Source organism: Nothoprocta perdicaria, unplaced genomic scaffold (genome assembly GCF_003342845.1).
Source record: "Nothoprocta perdicaria isolate Ctin4 unplaced genomic scaffold, notPer1 scaffold_50, whole genome shotgun sequence".
NCBI classification, from domain to species: Eukaryota; Metazoa; Chordata; class Aves; order Tinamiformes; family Tinamidae; genus Nothoprocta; species Nothoprocta perdicaria.
In genome coordinates this window covers 3,297,413-3,313,287 of record NW_020455755.1, presented here as the reverse complement: position 1 = coordinate 3,313,287, position 15,875 = coordinate 3,297,413, and the positions used below count along the sequence as shown (strand labels likewise).

The following is a 15,875-nucleotide window of genomic DNA, read 5'->3' as shown; positions in this document are numbered from 1 at the left end:
GGCCGCTCAGGCGACGCCGGCCGCTCGCCCAGCGCCGAGAAGAGCGTCCGCTCGTCCCCGCGCCCGCCGATGGAGTCCTTGAGGCCGCCGCGCTTGCGGTAGCTGAGGCAGCTGGCGGCCGACGCCGGCCGCTCCTCGGCCTCGCCGCCGTCCTTGCCGTCCCTGCGCGCGCCCGCGCCGCGGGGCACAAGGGAGAGCGGCGTGAGCGGGCGCCGCTCCGCGCGGCGCAGCCCGCCGAGCAATTTGCGTCAGCGGGAAACAGCTCCGCGGCAAATGCGATGCAAATTAGGGTTTTGTTCTCGCCCGCCGCTTTGATTCCCCCCTCTAAAGCGCTGCCTCCAATTTATTTCCTTGTCAGCTACCTGGAGCAGCGGCGCTTGATGCCCGACTTCAGAAGCGGCGGCATTATCTCCAATAACAAAATGTTTTACATCGGCGCCGCCGAATTAATTAAGGCAATTAGGGACGAGCGGCGCGGCTCGGCCCCCGGCGCGGCAGGGAGGGAGCCCCCGGGAAGCTGCGGCCTCGGCAGCCTCCGGGGCTGTGGGAAAGAGATCCACGCTCCGCGGGAAAGCTGGGAGCGATGACAGGGACGAGGAGCCCCCGCTTGCAGCCTGAGATGCTCGGGGAGGAGGAGGAGGAAGGCTGCATCCTCCCATGCTGCGGCACGTGCCCCGGTGCACCCCATGGCGATGCCTTCCCCGCGCCCCCGTGCCCGAGCGCGGCACCCACCTGCTGCCCTTGAGGCTGCCGTCGTCCGAGACCGCTTTGGAGGAGCCTTTGCTCTTGGAGAGCCACGACTTGACCCCGTCCACGCGCTCCTCCAGCTCCGAGTCGGCGTCCGAGTCGCCGTCGCTGCGGGAGGAGAGAGGCGGGCGGCGCGGGGCCGCGGTGAGCGTGGCGCCCCGGGAAGCTCCCGGGAAGCTCCCGCTCGCCCACACCCCGGAGCCGGGAAGGCAACGGGGCGGCCTCGCTTTTCACGGGTCGCCGTCACGTGCAAAACGAGTGCGTGCAAGAGCCGGGCCCGGGTAAACGGGAGTTTAGCGGCAAACGGCTCCGGCAAGGCGGGCGCACGAGCGCGGCGGGCAGATTTACGGCCCCGCCGCGACGGCGAGCCCCTGATTTACGTGTGCACATAAAAAAAAAAAAAAAAAAGCCCTATCTGGCTTAAAACATCTAATTTATAAGGGCGCTTTGCAACCATATTGATTGCCTTGAGAAAGGAGGTGCCGCATGCATTGCAAAATCCATTTCTCCACGTTAAAAGCATCCTCGCATAAATCTCCGCTAATCCGTAGCTGCTCGCTGCTTTCATTAGGGTTATCGCAGTAACAGCTGTATCTATAAGGGAATCGGAGCGCTATTTTTGCCCTCCCTCCCAGTGCTGGCCAGGGAGGCGGCCGTGCGCAGGCTCCTGCCTCCTCCCCGCTTGCAAACGGGTGCAATAATATGGTTTTAAGCGGGTTTTTTTCTCCACCTGGCCTTGGGCTCATTCCTAGCACAGGGGACGAGCTATTAGAGTCCCTACATATGGATCCCGCTTATTAAATCCCAAGCAACAAGCTGAATTTCCTCCCTTTTCTTCCTCCCTAGCAATATACCCAGCTCTGCTTTTTTTTTTTCCGCCTTAAAAAATGAAGGAAAAAAAAAAAAGAAAAAAAAGATGCCCATAAACAAACTCCAGGGGCAGCCGAGATTTTAAATCGCCGGAATTAAACTCCACGTCAAACGCAATTTATGTCCAGGCGCGAGTGCCATTAGTTAAGCGGGATGCGAGTGGCGGGGGAGCGCACGAGGCGGCGGCGGCGGCGGGGGGACATTAATTGCGCGTGACAAGGGGGCTCCGCTGGCCCTCGGTCACCGCATTGATCATTAACTGCTCCGGATCCCGGCGGATCCGGCGGCCGCTTCCCGCGGGATGCGGTTAGGACGCGGGAGCGCGGGGCATGCGGGGCGCTAGGGTTAGCGGCCGGGGGGAGCGAGCAAAGAGGAGGTCCTCACAGTTTATTCTTTCTTTTCTGATATTTTGTCACCATGTCCTGCAAACTGGGAAGGGGAGGCGGGGGAGGTGGGAGAAAAAAACACAACAGAAAAGAAATCGAATGAACTTAAAAAAAAAAAAAAAGAAAGAAAGAGACTAAATGGAGGGGGAAAGGGAGCAAATGAAATGGCCCCGGGTGGGCGGGCAGCTGGGGAGGATGGGGAGGATGGGAAGAAGATGAGGGTCTGGAACAAGGGAAGGAAGGCAAGGATGGGGAAGGAGGGGAGGATGGGGAGGGAGGGCAGAAGGGGAGGATGGGGAGGGAGGAGAGGACGGGGAGGGAGGAGAGGGAGGATGGGGAGGAAGGGGAGGATGGGGAGGAAGGCTTTGGGCCTGGCATCCCTGCCCTCCTGCCCTCCCCAGGGCTCCCCGGGCTGTTTCCAGCCGCCGCTCGGCAGCGCCCCGGCTGCCCAGGGCCCTCCAGGAGCCGGCCGAGCGGGCGGCAGCGCCAGGGCGGGTGCCCGCGGCGCGAGGGCTGCCCTGCGCTCACCTGTTGATGAGGTCCTCGTTGCTGTCGCTCTCCATCTCGTCCTCGATGGCCGCCTGCAGGTCCCCGATGCGCTTGAAGGCCAGTTTCAGGTCCGACTGCAGGCTCTGGTTGGCGGCTTCCAGGCTCTCCAGGTCCATCTCCTGCAGGGACACGGGCTGAGCAAGGGGAGCCCCGCGAGAGCCTCCCCTTATCTCCCTATGGATGCGGGAGCCGCCGGCGCCCGGACGCCAGGGCCCCTCACCAGCTCGTGCTTCTTGCGGCTCGCCTCCGCCTCCTTCTTGGCCAGCTCGCCCATCTCCTCCTTGACGTCGCGGAGCTGCCGCTGCAGCCGCTTGTTCTGCTCCTTCTCGCGGCTCTCGGCGGCCGCGCGCTGGTCCCGCTCCTCCGTCAGCTTCTCCATGTTCTCCTTGAGGCGCGTGGCCAGGCTCTGCGGAGCGGGGAGCCGTGGGGACCCCGGCACCCGCCCCGCCGCGCCAAGAGGGCCCAGGCGTCCGGGTCCCTGCCACAGCAGGTGCCCCCGAATCCCGTCCCCCCGTGTCGGGATTCACCTGCCGGGCCGGAATCGCGGCCAGGAGGGAACGCAGGGAGCGATGCCGGCACCATGAATTTACATGAGGGGCCCGGGAGAAGGAGAAGGATGAGGAGGAGGTGGAGGAGAGACGTGTCGCCAGGAGAAACACTACCCCCGCCCGGGCCAAGGAAGGGGCCGAACAATTGCTGGGGCTTTGGTGAATTGGAAAAATAGATTTAACTTTGTGTGAAGTAATTACAGCATGTAATGTAGGGAAAAAATAGCTTCCATTCTCCAGCCGCCGCCGAGGCAGCCGCTGCATATTTATGGCCCCAGCAGAGAGAGAGGGAAGGGAAATAACAGCTAGGAAAATATTAAGAGGAGAGCTAAGCCGCTCGGCTCCCTCGGCGGAGGACTGCAGCGGCAGAATATAAAGCAGGCTGCGTTTAGCGGGGCCGGGAGAGTCTATAATTTCGCTAAGTCGATGCAGGGAAATAGCAGCACTTTGCTGGGCTGGGCGGTGGATTATTGTTATCAGCGCCGGCGGGGAGCTTTCCCGGGAGGCTGCCGGGCCGCGCGTGCCGAGCGCCCGGGGCAGCGATGGAGTAACGGGGATGGATGCGGAGGAGCCCTCGGCAGCGCCGTGTCGCCACGTCCTCCCCCCATAAGGAGCCGTGGGTGCCGCGGAGCCCCGAGCGGCGCCCACCTCCAGCCGCTTGACTTGCGTCCGCTCGAACTCCAGCCGGGTCTCCAGCTCGCGGATCTTGGCCTCCTGCCGGCTCACCAGCGACTTGTCCACCATGGACTGCTCGAGGAACTCCAGCTGGCTCTGCAGCCCTTGCAGCTGGGGACGGGCAGTGTGAGCCGCCGGCACCAGCAGTGCACCCGCGCAGCGCCGCCCGCGGCACCGCGGCTGCACGGGGGCACCGGGCAGCGGCGCTCGCCCCGCTCCGAGCCCTTCTCGGGGTCCGAGCGCGTTACGGGCTCGAGTCCGGCCACAGCGCTGCCCACCTTCTCCTGCAGCTCCTGCTTCTCTTTGCCGACCTCCTCCAGCTGCGCCTGAAGGTCGTTCATCTGCGCCAGGTCCCGGGAGGCCTGCGGGGCGAAGCCGGGGCTGTTGGCGGAGGCTGCGTGGGGCGGGATGCTCTGCCGCACGGCCGCAATCCCCCCTCACCTGGGCCACTGCCGCCTTGTGCTTCTTCATCAGCTCGTTCATGTCCTCCTGGTCCTCCTCCAGGCGACTCTGCACCTCGTTCTTCTCCCGCTGCAGCCGGCTCAACTGCTCTTCCAGCTGCAAGAGCGGAGCAGATTGCACCGCGCCGCATCCCCACAGTGCCCCGACGTTGCTGGCCAAGCCCCACTGAGCATCCTGCTCTCCCAGGGGTCCCCACCGAGACACCCAAGCAAGAACCCCCCCATATTGCCCCAAATGGCCTGGGCTCATCACGTGCAGCGCTGGCCAGGGCGAGTGGGCACGTGCCCGTAGCGAGCTGGCTTACCGCTGCCTTGGCCTTGGAGAGATCGTCAATCTGCAAGTGGAGATCTTCGATCTCCACCTCCATGGACTTGCGGGCTTTGACGGCGGCCGCGCAGGTGAACTCGGACTCCTCGAGCTGCAGGGAGCAGGGTCAGTGCCCAGCTCTGTCCCGAGAGCACCGCGGGGGCGCAGGGAACATTCCTGGCACCACAGCAGCTCGGGCTGGCAGGTGGCAAGGCCCAAGCTCAGCCCAGAGCAGCAGGAGGGCGGCAGGATTTGCAGCGAGGGGCTGCAGGACAGTGTGGGACCATGGTGGGGACACAGGGCTGCGTGTGGCCGAGGGCACCAGGGCTGGACCCGCACCTGGTTCTTGAGCTGCGCGATCTCCCTCTTGCTGGGCGCGTTGTTCTTCAGGTGGTCCAGCATGATCTGCGCGTCGGCCAGCAGCGCCTTGGTCCTCTTCAGGTCCCTGCGCAGCCGCTTCTCCGTCTCAAAGTCCCGCTGGTTGACCTGGGGCGAGGGAGGCCGTGCCAGGTGCCCTGCACGCTCCCGCTCGGCACCCCAGCGCCCACGGAGCGAGGTGTCGGCAGGGGGGATGCCGGCGCGTGGCCCCTACCTGGTCGCTGACAGCGGATAACTTGCTCTCCAGCTCCCGCTTCTCCCTCAGCACCTTCTGCTTGTCTTCGTACTCCTCCTCCAGCTGCACTTCCATCTGCTTCAGCTGGGAGCAAACATCGCAGTGAGGGTCTGGTTGCAGCCACAGCACCCGGGGGCACCCAAGGATCGCAGCCCCGCTGGGCAGCAGGAGAAGGACTGAGATCCCGCCCCATGCGTCCCGCTTCCCCATGACCCAGGTTTGGGACAGCGGATGAACTCACTGCTTGGGTGCAAAAAACGCCCAGTTGGGCAATTAAAAGCTGCAGAGCCCAGCAGGATGCTGTCCCAACGCGAGAGGGACCGGTCCGACCTGCCGGGCCAGCCCAAGCCAGGCAGTGTCCGCGTGGGAAGCTGGGAATGCCGCATGACGGTGCCCAGCCGGCATTGCCGCGCCGGGCAATGGGGAGGCAGTGCCAGGACCTCGGCGCCCCCGGGGCCCCCCACACCACCGGGAGCCCCGCAGTGCCGGGACCCCGCGCGGGCGCAGCGAGGCTGCAGCAAAGCTCTACCTTCTTCTGGCACGACTGCCGAATCTCCTCCACCTCTTCGTCACGGCTCTCCACCTCCTTGGCGTGCGTCTGCCGCAGCCGCTCCATCTCCATCTCCAGCCGCAGCTTGGCCTGCGAGGGGACATGGGGGACAGCGTCGCGGTGGGCGACAGCCCCGCACGGGCCACCCGCTGCCTCTCCCCGCTTTGCACCTACGTGCAGAGCGCCCCGCTCGGAGGCCAGCCTGGCCGCGCGCTCCGAGGCCACCTCCCGCGCCATGGCACGCGGGCAGCGCGGGGACAAAAGCCGGACTGGCAGCGGCAGCTTCGGCTTCCCGCGCTAAGCCCGGCCCAGGTAATAACAGCCCTGCACGAAACCACCCCGCCCTGAAACCAGGGCGGGCCGGGGCTGCCAGTACCTGCTCCAGCATCTGGATGGTGCCCGCCTGCTCGTCCAGTTCCTCCTCCTGGTCCTTGACCTTGGCCTCCAGGTCCCGCAGCTGCTTCTTCACCTTGGCCAGAGAGGCCTCGTCCTTGGACTCCTGCGACGAGATGTCCTGCAGCTCGGCCTCCAGTGCCTCCACCTTCTGCGTCAGGCTGGTGATGTCCACGTCCCTATCCTGCGGGAAACGGGGACAACGGTGAGCCAGGGCCGGGGGGGATGCGGCGCACCGCAGGGGTGGCAGTGCCCCTGGATCGCTCACCTCCAGCAGCTGCTTGAGGCCGAAGGCCTCGGCCACCAGCACGTCCTTCTCGCGGCTCAGCTTCTCGCGCTGCAGCCGCTCCCGCTGCGTTTCCTCGTGGGCCTGCGAGAGCTCGCCGTCGAACCTGCCCGGGAGAGAGCACCCGGCTGGCACTGCGCGCGCCCCGTGCCGCGGTGCCCGCCGCGCCGTGCCGTGCGGGGACGCCCGGCCGGCCGCCTCGCTGCCCGCCGCAGCCGCCTCCGCAGCCGGCCTCGCAGCTGGCAGCCCCTCGCAGATGCTCTATTGGGAAGCCTCTCATTTGCAGCGCAGCGGCTGCGCGCGGGGAGCCGCTCGGAGAAACTCCTCCGGCCGCCTCTGCTGAATAGCTAATCAAGAGCGCGGTCCTCGCGGCGCCAGCGCCGGTGGCCTCGGCGGCACCAACGCTCGTGGCAGGGCTGGGCTCCGCACGGGTGTCCCAGCAGGATGCGGTGCAGGGCAGGACACCGTGGTGCAAAGAGGGATGCAGGCGCAGAGCATCCCGCAGCCACGCAGGGACAGGAGCTGCGGCACTCAGCACATGCCCCAGAGCTGGTGAGCAGCAGGGGTGGCCTCGGCCAGGGTCCCCAGGGTAGGATCAGGCAGCTCTGCTCCAAAATTCCTGCCTTTGGGGCTTGGAAAATAACCCTGCGCTGGAGTTTGTGACCTGCCTTAAACACCCCGGCAGCTAATCCCCATTTTTCCTCGCGCTGGGTAATAAACAGCTGCATTAGCACCGACTCCAATCCACGGAAATTGAAATTAATTAGATTGGATTCTCGCGCTGTATTTGTGTGTGTGATCATTACCATAATGAGATGAAAGCGTCCCCGCTGCTTAATAACGTTAGCAAACTTTGGGGCCGGGAGCGAGCGAGCACCGCGGCGCGTGGAGGGCAGCGGCTCCGCCGCACGCAGCCCGCCCTGCGGCCCCCTGCCCGCCCCCGAGCCCCGGGAGGGTCCCTGTGCATGCGGAGACAGTCCCCAGCCCCGCGTGTCCCCCTCGGCCTGCAGCGGGCTGGGCAAGGGGAACCGTGTGGGGTTGGAGATGGTGTCGTGTGAGCCCCCTTGGTGACACGGGGGGCCCAAATCCCTGCTGAAACGGCCCAACGCCCCCCCTACAAAGCGGGCTACAGGGGTCCAGCTGGCTCTGCCCGCGCCGTGCCGGCTCCCACCTCCGTTGCTTCTTCTCCAGGTCATGGTTGCGGCCCTGCTGGCCCTCGAGGTGCAGCTTGGTGTCCTGCAGCTCCGACGCCAGGCGCTGGCACTTCTTCTTGAGCTGCTGCAGGGCCCGCTGGCTCTCCTCGCTGTCGGCTTGCAGGTCGGCGAGCTGCGGGCAGGGCGGTGAGTGCCCCGCGGCGCGGCCGGGCGCCCCGCGCGCCGCCGCCCCGAGCCGCCCTCACCCTCCTCTCCAGCTGCCGCTTGCCCTGCTGCTCCAGCTCCAGCTTGTCCTCCAGCTCCTGCTGCAGCCGCTTCTTGGTGAAGTCGATCTCCCGCACGGCCCGCTCGTATTTCAGCCGCCACTCGCCGCCTGCGCCGCAGCCGCGGGGTCAGGGCTGGGGACGGCACGTGGGGCGGCGACGGGGGGCACGGGGACATCACGGCACCTGCGTCATCGTCGTCCAGCTCCCCGTTGAGCTCGGCCGCCCGGATGAGCCGGGCCTCCATCACCTCCATCTCCATGGACTCCATCTGCTTCTTCAGCGCATCGTACTTGGCCTGGGGAGGGCGAGGACGGGCCCCCATGAGCCCCCCGAGCCCTGCGCGGCCGCCCCTACCCCAGAGGGGCGCCCCTACCTGCAGGTCCTTCATCTCCTTCTCAGCCCGCAGCCTCTCGGCCGTCTCGGCGTCCAGCAGCTGCGAGGCCGACTCGCCCGTGTTCCGCTCGTCCGTCAGCTCCGACGTCAGCTCCGTGATCTGGGGTGGGAGGCGGACATGGGGCAGGGTCCCCGAGGGGCCCGGCGCTGGGGGCCCGGCCGGCACCTACCCTGCTCTCCAGGCGGTCGCTGTGCAGCCGGAGCTCGTTGCGCTCCCTCTCCACCTTCTCGAGCTTGCCCTTGAGCTGCTGGATCTCTTCCTGCAACAGAGCAGGCGCTGAGCGAGGGGGCCGCCCGCCAAGGGCTTGGCAGGCACGAGTTTGGCAGGTCTCTGCACCCCTCCGGCGCCGCCGGGGCAGGGTGGGGGCTCCGCGGGGCCGGGAGGCGCCGGCAGCCGCAGCTCCCCCTCTGCAAAGAGCTGGGCCGGGACTTTCCCGGGCCGGCTCCGCGCTCCGGCACGCCGGCTCCAACCCCATAAATGGTGTCGAAATGTCGGGCAGCCCCGCGCGCTGCACGGCTCCGTGCCGTGCTCCCGACGCGGGTCCCCGCCGGCACTAAAACATGTCCCTTCCCCGGTGCCGCGGGCACCCGCAGGGATGCCCGGGTGGCACCAACCAGCGCGGGGCTGCGGTGCCCACCAGCTTGCAGCGCCGCTGCCCTCCCCGGGGCACCGCGGAGGATCCCGCACCGCCTGTGTCCGGTGCCTCTGGAGCGGGTTGAAAGCCGAGCCCGGCTCCCCGCACCGCCGGGACACGAGTGTCCGGTTGCTGCCTCTCGCCATGCGGGTCCATTTCCACTCTCCCCGTCTCGTAACGCAGCTCCCGCAATGCTAATGACCCCCTGCCTTGCAAATTCACGAGCACCGCCGCCCCGCGCCGCCGAGATACCCACGTCCTTGCCGCGGATCTGGTCCTCGGTGAGCTGCACCTCGATGAGGGGCCGCACCGTGGTGAAGAGCTTCCACCAGGGCCAGCCCTTCACCCCCTTGTTCTTCTTGATGTTCTTCTGCACGCAGCGGATGGCCAGGTCCTGGATCTGCGGGCACGGGGGTGGTCAGAGCGGCGAGCACAGCCCCCCGCCGCGCCCCCCTCGGCTCACCCCACTAGAAATCGCACTAATTGCGAGAATTTGCGTTGCCGCTCGATTATCTGCTGCACCCCGGCCCGCCGCGGCTGCGAGAGCTAATCTTGCTGCAACACAAGGCGCCCGCTTCGCGCGCTCTTTAATAATAAAAGCGGGCGCTGACACGGCTGCCTCGTCCTGATGCAACGCGGCGGCCGGCGCGGTGGTGTCCCGTGTGCCCGGCCGCCCCCCCAGGCCCTCCTGCCCCGGGGCCGGCGCCCACCTCGGCTGAGCGGGGCCCCGCGGCTGCGGCGCAGGGCGGGAGGGGGAGGCGCTGGCCCCGGCGGCGGCGGCGGCAGAAAAGCCGCGCTGCCCATTTTAGGCGAAATTGCGGAGCGGCGAGGGGAGAGGCGCTACGAACCTTCCTCTTCTTGAAGAGCTGCCGCGCCAGGAAGCCCCTGCACGCCGCCTGGAACAGCGTGATGTTCTTGCTCGTCTGCTCGTCCCGCTGCTCCTCCAGCCTGGCCAGGCACCCTGCCCGGAAAAACACCTGCGGGGCGAGGGGCACGGCGGCGTGAGGCGGAGGCAGCCCCGCGCTCATCCGCGGGGACCGCCACCCCCAGGGATGCCCGTGCGAGGGGCAGCGTTGCGGATGCTCCGTGCGGAGTGGGGGCATGGCGGGAACATCTCGTAGCCGTGAAATGGCCGTTCCTTGCATCCCAATCCCTGCATCCCAAAAAGCTGGATGCAGCTCTTGTCCCCCTGGGGTGGCTCCGTCCTCACCCTTGCCTGCTCTGGATGGTGCCACGTGCTGCTCCGGGGCGGGCTGGGGCTGCCCCGCTCCCAGCGGGGTTGAACACCCGCCTTGTATTCCCCGGGGCACAAGGAATGCCGTAGGCGGGAGCCAACACAGCCGCCCTTGTGCCGCGCGGCGCTGCGCGGCGCCTGGCATCGGGCAGGGCACATCCCCGGGCGCAGGGAGCTCCTTACCCGGCTCAAGCCCATGTGGTAGCTGCTCTTCTCCAAGTCCAGCGACTCCAGCAGCTCTTCCACCGCCTGCGAGGCAGGAGACGCATGGGCAGGGCCGGCTCCGAGGCGGCCCGGGGCACCCGCGCGGGAGCCGCGAGCACCGCTGCGCCCGGCGCCGCCGCCCCTACCCGCTTCTCGTCCACCACGATGTAGTTGCGGCCGTGCTTCTTGGTGAGGTGAGGGGCCAGCACGTCGAAGCGCCGCCTGAACTCCGCAAACACCATGTGGTCGGGGTACCCTGCGGGCACAAGGGGAGCCGGGCGGTGCGGCAGCCGGGGACATGGGGGCCGCTCCACCACGCACGCAGCCCCCCGGCGGGACAAGGGGACAGGGCTGGTCCTGCAGCCAGCAGCGAGCATCCCGTGCCATCCCAGCAGAGCTGCAGGAGGCTCCCGTTGGCCTCTGCGTCCAGCAGTATTGGCCGGATCCCGAGGGAAAGCAGCCAGCTTCCCACCTCAGGGACAACACGGAGCATCCCTGTGCGTGACACCCACAGCTCCCGCTATGGAGCCATCTCCACTGCAATTAGCTTCAGCGTTAGAGCGGCGGTGCCGCCCCTCCACGTCTTAATTAATCCCAGGGTACTGACGGGGACGCTAACCCTGCCGCAGCCAGTGGCGGCGGCGATCGATGCGGGAGGTGCGCGCCCGGCATCGATTTCCCTTCGGAGCAAGAGCAGCTCAGCGCCAGGGCGATAAACCTTGGCTCGGCGGAGACGCTCGTATCGATAAACGCTGTGCGCAGCGCGACGCGAGTGCCGCTGCGGGACAGGGACCGGCTGCCAGCAGGGAGAGCTGCCAGGAGCCGGGCGGCCCCAGCGCAGACACCCAAGTAAGGCCATGTCTGTCCCCTGCGATCTGATAACACCCGGCGGGGGGAAAGCAGGGGCAGCCGGGGCCGGCTGGCACCAGCCCAGGGTTTGCAGTGACGGTGCTCGCAGCGGCAGCACCGGCCTCCGGCTGTGCAGGATGCGTTTCCCGGGGGGGACGCTGGGAAAAGGCCCCCGCGGGGCTCACCTTGGCGGTACATGCGCAGGGCGTCGAGCAGGCGGGAGCCGCGGAGCTGGGCGCGCAGCAGCGGCACGTCGAGCTGCATGAGGCCGGCCTCGCAGTGCTCGGCGGGCAGGTCCAGCTCGCTGCCGCTCACGCGCCGCGCCGGCAGCCCCCGCGCATCCCCCGCGGGCCCCTCCGCCTTGGGCAGGAAGCAGTGCACGAAGTGCATCTTGGCCTTCTTGATGCTGTCGATGAGGGCGTCCTGCGGGGAGGGGAGAGACGATGCAGGGGGACAGCAGGGACACCGGGGCAGGACACCCCGCTGCACCCCTGCAGCGTGTGCCCCCTGTGCTGCTGTCCCCACTAGAGCCCTGGCCATGTCCCCTCTCCCTTTCCAAAGCTCAGGAAGCGAGCGTGGCATCACAGCAAGCTTGAAAGCACCCAAAGCAAGGGCCTGGGACAGGGACTGCCCTCTGTCCCCACCAAGCATCCTCCCTGTTCCTGTCCCTGTTGGGCTCCAGGACCCAGTAGCCCCACTCACCACTTGCAGCTTGACCTGGATGCACAGCGACTTCTTCTTGACGGCAGCCACGCCGGTGGTGAAGGTCTTGCGCATGCTGGTGGCGCGGCGCAGGGCCAGCTGCGAGCCGCCCTCCAGCCCGGCCACGGAGCCCGAGAGCACCAGCGCCGAGCCGGCGCGGCCCGCGAACAGGCTGCTGATGACCTTCCTGCGGGACGCGGCGGGGACGTCACCCCGCGGGGCGAAAACCGAAGCCACGCGCGGACCCCCGCGCCCTGCTCACTTCTGCGACTCCTGCAGCAGCACGGAGGCGTTCTGGGCGGCCGGGTTGTGCTTGACGTGGTGCAGCCAGCCCGTGGCATCGTATTCCACCCAGTTGGTGCCCGCGCTGTGGCCCAGGAAGAAGTGCCGGGGTTTGTCGCTGGGGAGCAGCGGGTCGTGTCCTGCGGGATACACAGCACCGCTGGGCACGGCCCACGCCGGCCGGGGCTCCGCCAGCCCCTGGTGCCACACGGGGCGTCCCATGGAGCTGGGACCCACCCCTCACCTTTCTTGCTGCCCTCCTGGGGGCCGTAGTAGGAGAAGAGCCGCTCCAGCAAGGTGTCCTCGGAGCCGCCGGGCTGCAGCGCCTCCTCCTCCAGCAGCCACAGCAGCCCGCGCGCCTCGTCCGTGCGGGCCAGCGAGCGCACCTGCGGGCGGGCGGCACCGCGCTCGCACCGGCACGTCTCCCCGGGCACACCCGGGCACCGGGAGCAGCGCGGCAAAGCGGCAGCGGGCAAGCCAGCCGCTGCTCCGGAGACACGGGGCCGCGGGGCGCTTGCTGGCGTGCAAAACGCTGCGCTCGGCCTCCGAAGGGGGACGAACCCCCCAGGGATCAGGAGAGCGCGTTGGTGTCATGCAGAGCACGGCAGCTCCAGGCGCCTACGGATGCCTCGTGCCAGGGATGCTGCCGTGCGCGCGCTGGTCGTGGTGCTCCCCATGCTTTGCCAGGCATTTAGGGAAGCCCCTTGCCTTCCCATAATTACTGCTAAAAGGACAGGAAAGAGGCCCAGACGATGCTACTGTGATGCCTAATGTTCAATAAACTGCCGTAATGGATCGTGGCGAGAGCCGAATCGGGAGCAGGCAGCTCCATTACAATGATAAGTGGCAACAGCCGCTCGCAGCCCTGCCGTTGCCCGTCCTTTATCACCTGGGAGCTAATGGAGGAGGTAATTACTGCTCTGGGAGCAGGTTTCTGCCCACGGGGATGCTGCCGGGAGGCCTCGGGGAGCCGAGTCGGGCTGAAACACCTCGTAAGGACCTGGCCTCACCCTCCGCGATGCGGAGCCAGAGGCGCCTCCTTGTTAGCAGTAACGGGAGCGAGCAGCGTGGTGCAAACATGCAAAGAGCCGCAAAGCGGGGCCTGCGAGCGGCGCGGGAAGCGCCGCCGGGAGCGCCGGGTGCTTACCAGAGCCTGGTGTGAGGGCTGGTCTACAGTGGCTACAGAGCCCGGGGTGGTGGGCTCTGTGTCAGCCAGTGCAAGCTCTATGTTTTCCTAGAGAGGACGGACAGAGGAGCCGTTAGTGCCGGTGTCACTAGAGATCATCGTTAGGGACCCGAGCGGGCCGGTCAGTGCGTTAGTCACAATCGGATCTAGGCAGGGGTTTCCCAGCTATGGCACAAGGTGTGTGGTCACTCCGCCACCACCCATGTCCCATTGCTCCCTGCCAGGTCCTGGGAATGGCACACAGGTCCCCGGCAGCCCTGAGGTCCCTGGAGTGCTGGGACAGACTGGGAGCAGCGGGCACACGTGCACAGCAGCAATACCCTCCCTGCCACCCACTCTGGCGTCATTGGCACCTCTCCCATCGGCACGTTTGCAAGCAGAGCTGCCCTGCGCTGCCGCGAAGGCGTCGCCGCTGCTGGGAAACCCCACGGGAAGCCCTGCTGCAAGGAGCTGATCGGGTTGCACCCGGTCCAGATGCGACCGCCAGTAGAGGAATCAGCGGGGGGCACGAGGACTCTAGGGGGGCAGCAGCAGAGCAGAGAGGAAGGAGAGGAGGGGAGAGGAGAAGAGGTGCCCGCGCGCCACGGCCTCCCCGCTACCTCCTTGTAGCGCTCGAGCTCCTGGGCGCAGGTGCGCTGGTGGAAGAGCAGCTGCAGGCGCTCCTGCGCGTAGTTGTGGCACAGCTCCTCGAAGGTGGCCCCGCGGCTCTGCCCCGCCAGCGCCGGGTTCTGCGCCCCAGGGGTGTCCACCACGGTCACGGAGCACAGCGAGTGCTGGCTCGACTTGAGGGCCCTGCGCAGCACCGGGGCAGAGCGGGGCTGGGCGGGCGCCGCAGGGCACCCCCCAGCCCCGCCGCCGGCCCTGGTGTCCTACCTGTTGAGCAGCGAGATGAGCAGGGTGAAGAGCTCCGAGTACAGGCCCGCGGCCATGCCCTCCAGGCACTCCAGCGCCGAGAGCTTGGGACCTGGACGAGGCAGATCTGCGTGAGCCCCAGCACCCAGCGCCGTGTTTGCCCCTGGGACAATGTGTTTCCCCCTGGGACAAGGTGTTTCCCCAAGAACCACAGCCCCATGGTGGCCAACGCTCGCCCGCCGACTCCTCGGGCTGCCCCTCTCCAGCGCCGGGCCGTACCTGAGCCGTCACCCATGGCCGTGTCCTCGGGGCCCTGGCGGAAGGAGGTGGATCTCTGCAGGCTGCCCTTGGGCTGGTGCTTGAAGATGGAGGAGGAGAGCTCCTCCAGGCTGCAGCCCAGCAGGTAGGCGGCTTTCTGGGCCCACTCGTGCCGCGCAAACTGCTTCCTCCCGGCTGCGGAGAGAGGCGGAATCAGCGCCGGCCATGGCGGGTTATCCTGTGGGATATGGGGTCTGTCCTGCCCGACCTGGGATGCTCCCAGCTTCTCCCCCAGAGAAGGGTGGGAGCAGAGGGTGGCACGTTAAGGGCGCCCTGATGGCAGGGACGCCAAGCACATCTAGGGCAGCGGGAGCCCAGGGGTTTGCACATCAGCACCAGGATGCCAAGCGCTGGGGCACCAGGACCGCGCATCCGGCACTGGGGTGCGGAGGGTTTTGTGTCTCCGCAAGGCTAACGTCGGACATGCCGTGAGCTAGGGATACAGGATCACCTTTCCACTCCTGTGGCACGGCCGGAGCAGACGAACAGGGCCCAGATCAGGGCCAGGGAAGGACCCTGCACGACAGTGCTGGTCATGGGGACCCGCCGGTGCAAGGACCCCAATGAGAGCTGCCCACAGGACACAGCACAGCAGCCGGGCACAGGCACCGGGGCACTGGGGACAGGGCAGGCGAGTCGGGAGTGGGTTAATGGGGACACATGGGGACACGGCAGCAGGGAGGCAGACGGGACAGGGGATCCAGAGACACGCGCGGAGAGCAGGACTTTACCTTCGTCGGCGTCTGCTTTGCAAAGGGGCAGCATGCACCATGCGAACAGAGACAGGGGTTAGAAACAACAGCACGCGGCAGCGCGACACGCGGCGCGGGGACACCCTTTGGCCGAGAGCGCGCCAGACCGCGCGCACGCCGAGCCCGGCGCCTTCCCCGGCACAGCCGGAGCCGGCGGCATCGCCGCACCACGACGCTGGTACCCGGCCCAGAGCCAGGCAGAGGACTCCCTCCTATGCACCCTGCGAGCAACTGGCTGCACCGTCGGGGCTGGCACGATGCTGGGGAGCCCCAGGGAGCCTGGTGCAGTTTGTAAGCGCCCAAGGAAAGAGCCTGGAGTGTCCGGGCTGACCCTGGGCATCCCCAGTTCCCAGGGAGAAGCAGAGAAGGCACCCGGCTTAAGGCCTGGGCTGCTCTCCCTGTGGAGCAGGACCTGGGATGCTCTGGAAGAGCAGAAGGTGGGGTGCTCTGGAAGAGTGGGACCTGGGATGCTCTCCCCCAGAGCAGGAGCCGGGATGCTCTGGAGGAGCAGGAGCCGGGATGCTCTGGAGGAGCGGGACGCAGCCCCGTGGCACTCGCTGCAGCAGGGCCCTGCTGCCCTCTAGTGCCTCGAAGCGCCCCGCGGGCGAGCGTTGCGCCTCGCAGCCCCCCGGCCACGGCATCCCCTCCGAAATGCAGCGTTAC

General features: G+C 67.3%; 1 protein-coding gene across 1 annotated transcript in view; it reads right to left on the bottom strand.

The window, feature by feature from the left end:
- MYO18A (myosin XVIIIA) overlaps positions 1-15,875 on the bottom strand; it is a 28,765-nt gene that overhangs the window by 2,183 nt on the left and 10,707 nt on the right. Inside the window, exons 12-43 of the mRNA XM_026047917.1 lie at positions 15,192-15,203; positions 14,422-14,595; positions 14,164-14,254; positions 13,890-14,082; positions 13,252-13,338; positions 12,349-12,490; positions 12,085-12,244; positions 11,823-12,009; positions 11,306-11,543; positions 10,418-10,527; positions 10,251-10,316; positions 9,682-9,810; positions 9,090-9,233; positions 8,369-8,458; positions 8,179-8,298; positions 7,989-8,100; positions 7,785-7,912; positions 7,557-7,711; positions 6,368-6,491; positions 6,083-6,283; positions 5,686-5,796; positions 5,136-5,240; positions 4,883-5,029; positions 4,542-4,655; positions 4,217-4,333; positions 4,054-4,137; positions 3,749-3,886; positions 2,773-2,958; positions 2,532-2,671; positions 2,002-2,046; positions 733-855; positions 36-162 (exon numbers count right to left, since the gene is read on the bottom strand). Coding sequence (XP_025903702.1) covers positions 36-162; positions 733-855; positions 2,002-2,046; positions 2,532-2,671; positions 2,773-2,958; positions 3,749-3,886; positions 4,054-4,137; positions 4,217-4,333; positions 4,542-4,655; positions 4,883-5,029; positions 5,136-5,240; positions 5,686-5,796; positions 6,083-6,283; positions 6,368-6,491; positions 7,557-7,711; positions 7,785-7,912; positions 7,989-8,100; positions 8,179-8,298; positions 8,369-8,458; positions 9,090-9,233; positions 9,682-9,810; positions 10,251-10,316; positions 10,418-10,527; positions 11,306-11,543; positions 11,823-12,009; positions 12,085-12,244; positions 12,349-12,490; positions 13,252-13,338; positions 13,890-14,082; positions 14,164-14,254; positions 14,422-14,595; positions 15,192-15,203 — 4,100 coding nt within the window. The remainder of the gene's footprint in view (positions 1-35; positions 163-732; positions 856-2,001; positions 2,047-2,531; positions 2,672-2,772; positions 2,959-3,748; positions 3,887-4,053; positions 4,138-4,216; positions 4,334-4,541; positions 4,656-4,882; positions 5,030-5,135; positions 5,241-5,685; positions 5,797-6,082; positions 6,284-6,367; positions 6,492-7,556; positions 7,712-7,784; positions 7,913-7,988; positions 8,101-8,178; positions 8,299-8,368; positions 8,459-9,089; positions 9,234-9,681; positions 9,811-10,250; positions 10,317-10,417; positions 10,528-11,305; positions 11,544-11,822; positions 12,010-12,084; positions 12,245-12,348; positions 12,491-13,251; positions 13,339-13,889; positions 14,083-14,163; positions 14,255-14,421; positions 14,596-15,191; positions 15,204-15,875) is intronic.